The following is a 7,046-nucleotide window of genomic DNA, read 5'->3' as shown; positions in this document are numbered from 1 at the left end:
AGACACAGGCGGCGACTGGTAGGTACTCAGAATGATAAACAAGTAAATAAATGATGGGGAAAAAATAAAGTAATAATGATAATAATAATCAGGAAATAAAATGAAGACATTCAGATGTATAATTGAAATAGGCTATAAAATACTGTGAGATCGGTGACTGAAATAGAGAACAGAGCTAAATATTCCATGTTTCGGAGAGCTTTCCTTGCAGCGAAATATTGATCATGAGCAAGAGCAGAGCTAAGATGGCAGCCGTCACATCAAATGTGCGCCAAAGAAGAGAAGGAAGTGCGCCGTGCCGGTGAATGCCGGCGCCGCGGTCCACTCAGCGATGCGCCGGGCCGCCGGGCTCGCCCTGACTCTCTCCTGCATCGTGGCGCACGTCTTCGCCCAACCACAGGAGGCGTCCGAACCACGGTGGGTGCCTGTCCTGGCCGACTGACGCCGTCACGCACTTCCTGTGCAGTGTACTGCCATAGGGTCAAAGAGGGATGGCCCAGCGTTTTGTAACGGCGCGGGCTGCAAGAAACGTGCTTTGTGGGGTTCATGCGTGTCTGTGATCTCATCCATTCGGCAATCACTAAGTGATCCGTGATTTAAGGTCAGACCTTCAAGGTGTAATGCTGCCTTCTTTGTTAGATCCAAGTGCATAGCTCTACGTAACCTTCACTTCCCATTTTCTGCTGCCGTTACGGCACAATGTTTTAATAAGAACTTTATATTACAGCGCTTTTGCGCTATAAGAGCAGATTACATGTAAATTTTCTTTAAATGTTCACTTTGCAGTGTAAAACGTTCTCTTCGCTGCGTGCGAGAATCTCTTGAACGTGCTGCACAATGGCACTCTCCAACGTTCTAAAACACTCCGAAGCACTGGGTATAAAGATAATGCGGATAATACGGGTGGAGAATAGGTAGACGCGCACTAGCGCTCTTCAAGAAAGAAATATATAAGTCGCAGGCACGGGAGAGTCTCGCCCTAATTCTGGATGAGTGAGAACACATTGTTTTTATTACTTCGCGGCATTTACGAGGTAAAAGCAATAATGATCCACAGAGCTTCGTAATAAGAACCGTTCCCAACTAGACTATACTCCGCAAGCTGTAAAAAACGCATCTATCTTGACCATATCTAGTTCACATCTCACATGATTCAACACAACGTGAATAGGCTGCTAAAGTGGCCCATGCCCAGGCGCCATTTCCTGCCTGCCTCGCTGTGGCCAGTGTCTTACTCGCCGCTGTTGCCCTCTCCACTGCACAGAGCCGGAGACGGGCTGCAGCTTCCACCGCAGCGACGTTCGCACCTCGAGAAGGACCCGGAACGCTTCGGTAAACGCGGTGCAGCGTTACCCTGGTCCTGGACTTCGGGGCCACTTTTCCATCAAGTCTTTCCCAGATACGAAGCCCAGGCAATGATACAGTAGCTAAACCTATTTTCGGGAACCACTGAACCTCTCGAAGCCGGACGAGGTCTTGAATTTCTTTACACTGGGCCAGCGAAGCATCATTTTTGTTGATATCATGTGGAACTGATAGGATTAAATTGCTAGGATTGTGTCGAGATGAGCGCAGGGAAATGGACGGCAAGCATGTGCTCGGTGCTGCACTCTAAATTTTTTACACCCTTAAAGATGCAAGAAAGGCGTCTCAGGGCTCCCAGAGCTGATACCTTTTAGAGTTAAACGAACATCCTTATGGCGCCCATAAACACCGAAACACTACAAGGGTGTTCACGAACGCCGTCAAGGTGTTGACGATTAGCTTCAAAGGGTTTCATCCTTAGGAAAAGAGCATTACACCTTTAAGGGAGTGAAATTTTCTTGAGTTTGTGTCAATATCGACATAAAAGTGAACGAGCTGGCTATGAAAGCCTGCCGGCCACAGCACTAACGCACAAAAAACTGCAGCTCACGTATTGAGATACATGCCGTGGGCTCCGGTTGTCTTTAGCTTTAAGCATCGCAGACGAGATAAAGTATACAATAATTTTATTATCCTAGTCCCGCCACATTTAATTCTATTAAAAGACTGAAATTTTATTATCTTAGTCCCGCCACATTTAATTCTATTAAAAGATCGAATTTAAAAAGTGCCAAACGTCTTAATTTCTTGCCCTTCACAATGCCGAAGGGACCCATATATACATTCATTAGAATGATACGAACTGCAGCTAATGCGCGAGTGCGCTGGATCGCATTTCTAGTCTCTAACAAGGAGTCGCTGACTCGCGTGGGGTTCCGGGCTACCACGCCTATAAAAAAGGCCTTCAAGCTCACTAGAGTCGCAGTAATTCATATTCTAACAGCAGACCTTTGCTCGAGATGTGCTCGTGGCTTCCGAAAGAACAACATATAAACCTTGACGATTACCTTTTGTTTTTACCAACTGTTACTACGCTCTCCACAGTTCACTTATGAATTCTCCCGGAAAGTTTCAAAAGCAACTACCCTGCGTTCTCGGTATGCATCGCAGAGGCTGCCACGGAAACGGAACCAAGAACTGCATGAACTGCAGTTATTTTGTACAGAAACCTTTATTAGGGCTCGCGTTAATACTCTAGAGCCTAAACCTCCCCGGAAGTTAAGGGCAACACTGGCCGCCTGTTTCGGGTAAGGCCCTAGTGAACTGGAGATGTTGGACATGAGGGGTCCTTGTTCATGGGCACCTCAGCATCCGCCGATAGTCATCATCTGCGAACGAGTCACTGGATGCGCGCAGACTTCTTCGGCGAGCTTCGGGAGGAGCAGTGCCAGGATGACCTGGACTGCGACCGCAACACGGGCCGCGTGTGCGCCCGAAAGCCCAACGACGCGGCTGGCCACTGCCAGTGCCCACCCGAGAAGCCCATCAAGGACGCCCAGGGGCAGTGCCAGCCGGCAGGTAGGTGCACTTCTGCATTCCTTGAAAGGCTCAGCATGTGGCCTCCAAACTGCGACGACGATACATTAGGAAAGCTGGGCCTATACTGCACAAACAGGCCACGTTGGTGTGACGTGGCACACATTACGCTCACCTGCGCCCTCCATGAAGGATTTTTTTCGGGACCTCTGAACAATTACTGAGGAGCGGTAAGCACTGCTGAGAAACAGATGGCGGTGTCCAGCAGTGCAGCGCACGATGGACCTGAAATGTGGTCGTTAATAAATATTTGTGTCCCGCAGACTCGGTCGCTTATTCCTCCTGTCCGCTCCGCCCCCACCATTCTCGCCTGCTGAGAGAGTGTGCTGAAGGCAGGACTTTCTGAACTTTGCAGAGCAGCCGGGCTGTCGGCAGAACACGGACTGCGGAAAGCCGCTGCTGGAGTGCATCGACCGACAGTGCCGCTGCGTTGCGCCAAACGTCGCACAGGCCGACGGCAGCTGCATAGCTCCACAGGGTGAGCTCTCAGCGTCGCTGTTTTCCAAGGTTTTTTAAGCTGTGCAAAAACCAGCCTAATTTCTCTGAAGTAAGAGGCTCTGGACATGGGCCTGCTTTGAATTCGTCAGTTAGTATCTCCACAACGATGGCTACGTCAGCCGGTTGTTTTAAATGAACCGCAAAAGGGTACCATTCAGCAGACAGCTTAAGGGCGAATGCTCTGCACCCAAATTTCTTACGGAACGTGCTCTGGTGTGCATCTTGGATTGGGCTTGTATCGCCACGCTTTCGCATCCCTCTCTATGCTCAGAAGCTTTGCATTGGTTTCAAGAAGTTCATGCTGCTAAGCAATCGCACCTTTCTCGACACCATGTAAAATTTACTATGCCTGCCGTATAATTGTGGGTCCAGAAATGAACGAATGTGATATTGGATGAATGTCGTGTAACTGCCGAAAATCTTCCGTTTTTGCACAGGCACAACTGTGAGCCGATCGGTTTGAAGGCAATGATTTCTTGTTCTGCAGAGCCACCACCTACTAAATCAACATGGCTATCTCCGCTGGCCTTTCTTTTTTCGATCCTACTGCTTATGACCTGCACAGTCTTCGTAACCAGGTAAGACTACTCTTTTCGAACTGCCCTAAGCGTACAGTTACAAATCGCTGCGGCAATAGCCATGTGTGCCTCCACGTTAAGAACAACACCAGAGCTGCACTGCCGCGAGTATATCAGCGACGTTTGTTATACTTCTTTGCGCGTGCCCATGTGTCTGCATCGTCTACTTTACGTTACGCACGCGGCGACAATGCCTACCCCTTGTGATACCGTGCAGCATTTTGATAGGTGTAGATAGCAACAGGGACAGCAGACGCATTTTGATACACATATTTGTCAACATTGTTCATGATCGACCTGCTCTCAAACAGCGACGACTTACCACTCATCTCCCTCAAGCCTGAGCGGCCTTGATAATGCAAGTTTTCATTCCTTGATAGTAGCTGTAGCCTCGACAGCACTGAACAACATTCGCAAAAACAGGACACGAGAAGTAACGGCCTATTTTCTCGCAAGCAGTTCCTTGAAGGTGTAACGTCTAAAGAGTATACGTTGCGTGTTGCCGGGCTGTACGTTGACCGAAACACAGAATGGCATCACCCCCTCACCCTCTCAGCTGCTCCTTATTTGCGAACATTGTGCTAATGCCTTTTAGTTTGTGCCTTGCCGCATTTGCGCTAGTGTACGCGGGAGTAGGTTAGCCAAGTGTGTAAAAATTGAGGACGTTATACCGAATCAAGGAAAGGAAAATTATAGAAGTGTTAACAGCCAGGAAGAGAGCAGAGTTGTTTGGAGAGTTAGGGGTTAAGGAGCTGAGTTCATTGTATCCTAACTGATATCGACAAGAAATAGACATATGGACACTACTCGCAATGTGGAGAAAAGGTAACTCATGGCCAGTAAAGGTAACAGGGTGGATCCCTAGAGGGGGCAAGCGTAGCAAGTTACGGCGGAGAGTAAAATGGGTGCATGAAATTGGCCTCAACTGGAGCGGAACAGGGTTGATTGAAGGGGCATGGCAGAGCCCTTGAACCTTCAGCGTAGGCAGCGGTTGCAGAGATGATGATGATGACATGCAGGTGACTGTCGCGTGTGAGGGATACCGCGCTTTGGCAGGCACTAAAGCTCACCTGCAGTCGCGAAAGAATGCCAAGTGAATTTCTTCGGATTTAGCACTCGTCAGATTTAGCACCTGCCTTCGTCTTTTTGCCGCGGACGAAGATGGAGCTCAAAAGTCGCCACCATTGCCGAGATGTAACGCAAATAGCGAGAGATCATTGACGCGCTTAAAGAAAATGGCTTCCAGGCCCCTTTCCAGGTGTAGCAGAAACACTGGGCCGGATGAACTGCTCAGCAAGGTGAGCAGTATTCCGAAGCCTACGCTGCTGCAGCTTGCGTATGTAATGCACCTTTTTTTTTAAACGGAGCCAGTCTCTAAACTTATTTGTACACCATCATAACTGATAAATACGTACAGTACACATTTATGCGGCGCTCAAACAGTGAGCAGTGCGTGGGCTTTCTCGGTCGAAGCGCGGCTCTTTTATCGACGGCACATGTAACAGGTGAAGGTGGGCTAGTTGGTGGTTGACAATGGCGTGCATATTGCAACCGCGCAAAACGACCAGGGATGAAGACAGGAATGCACGCGTTTTGTCCTGTGCTTTCTTCTCTTCGTCCCTCATCGTTTTTCGCGGTTTCATTATGCACGCCATTATCGACGGCGCCTGGGTGTCTGTGGTGCGGCGCAGGTATCGCAAGGACGAAGATGCGCTGGACGAGGAAGAGATGTCCGAGGCTGGCAGCGGCGGCGCTGCTGCCGCGCCCGGTCGCTCCTGGTCCAAGGGAGGCGTCGCCGCCTCGTCTTCGTCGGCTCGTGTGCAGCCCAAGACCTCACCTCTGGGTGGGGCACCACCTAGCCGACAGTCCTCGATAGCGCCGAGGCCGTCTAATGATGCCCCGGGTGCGTACCGCAAGCGGTACGAAACGAGAGGTCCGCATGTCTATGTTTAGCACCGAATATTTCTACCTCAGTGCGCACAGCAGTGTTTTTTCTGTAGAACTGCAGATTGAGCTAGTTGGTGTAGACTAATAATGATGGTTCAACAGCGCAAACACACACACACCAACAAGGAGACAAGAGACAGGCACTAGCGCTGGTATGTGTGTCTTGTCTCCTTCTTGGTCTGTGTGTGTTTGCGCTGTTGAACCATCATTATTAAGTGTTTTTTCTGCCTCGCTACTCATGTTTTTCTTCTTTATTTTACTTGTAATAATACAGAATAATACAGAATACAATTTTAAGTTTGAAAGCTCACTGACTTTGCCCTTAAACTGCAATCAGCGTCAGAGATCCAGCCGCGCTTAGTTTTCAATTTATCGAGGTCGACCATAGGTCAGATGGCTTGGTCGTTACTGAGTGGTTCATCTCTCCCGAGTTCTCATAGCAGCCACTGCGAGGAGCACAACGTCCTGCAAACGAAATCCTGTGCTTCTGATGCCACTTAGGTACAGCAGGCCCCTTCGTCTTGAACTTTCTTTGGAATCAGCCTGCACCCAGAAAACGAAGTTCCAGTTCGAACTGTTCTGCAAGAAGCCTCTGCTTCCTTCAATTTTTGCGATTTAGGCAACGTTTCATTTAAACTCATCCATACTTCGTCTTATAAGCTATTGCACCGAAGAAAGTGCTTCTACTGCAAGGTGATGGCGCCCAGGAGTTGGCTGTCGAAAATTTCCTAGCTGTCACAAGTACAGCGCACCAGCTCAGCGGCGGCGCCTTGCGGAATATAGAATATTTATGAGAATGGGTAAGGGCACAATTCGCATCGCTGATTATCGTTGCTTCTGTGGCGCAATTAAAAAGAGCACTCCTTTGAACGCGTAAGGTAGCAGTTCGAATTCCTTTATGCCTCAACACCTTTAATAGCTTTTTACTTCAATATTTTGCACCGTGTAAACCATTCGTCCCTTTCCCCTACCTTCTAGGTCGCTTTCTGAGATGCCAGCGAAACTCGCTGTTTAAGCCACTCAATATAAGGCAATTCTGCCCTTCTTTTCCTCTTTTTGAACAAGGAATTGGCGCACCCTGCAAATATTTTTTTTTTTATTTTCGGTTCACAAAACATACGC

General features: G+C 48.8%; 1 protein-coding gene across 1 annotated transcript in view; it reads left to right on the top strand.

Annotated features, from left to right (window-relative positions):
* The first annotated feature begins 300 nt into the window (after positions 1-300).
* The window catches only part of LOC149325281 (uncharacterized), a 28,219-nt gene continuing 21,473 nt past the window's right edge, over positions 301-7,046 (top strand). The window contains exons 1-6 of the mRNA XM_089563292.1: positions 301-417; positions 1,265-1,332; positions 2,722-2,883; positions 3,257-3,379; positions 3,887-3,977; positions 5,669-5,880. Of these exons, the coding sequence (XP_089419418.1) occupies positions 332-417; positions 1,265-1,332; positions 2,722-2,883; positions 3,257-3,379; positions 3,887-3,977; positions 5,669-5,880 (742 nt within the window). The 5' untranslated portion in view covers positions 301-331. The remainder of the gene's footprint in view (positions 418-1,264; positions 1,333-2,721; positions 2,884-3,256; positions 3,380-3,886; positions 3,978-5,668; positions 5,881-7,046) is intronic.

The sequence above is a fragment of the Amblyomma mixtum genome, chromosome 10 (genome assembly GCF_055824585.1).
Source record: "Amblyomma mixtum isolate Tamu chromosome 10, ASM5582458v1, whole genome shotgun sequence".
Lineage (NCBI taxonomy): Eukaryota > Metazoa > Arthropoda > Arachnida > Ixodida > Ixodidae > Amblyomma > Amblyomma mixtum.
The sequence above is the reverse complement of the archived record's forward strand: the minus strand, read 5'-3'. Positions and strand labels throughout refer to the sequence as shown.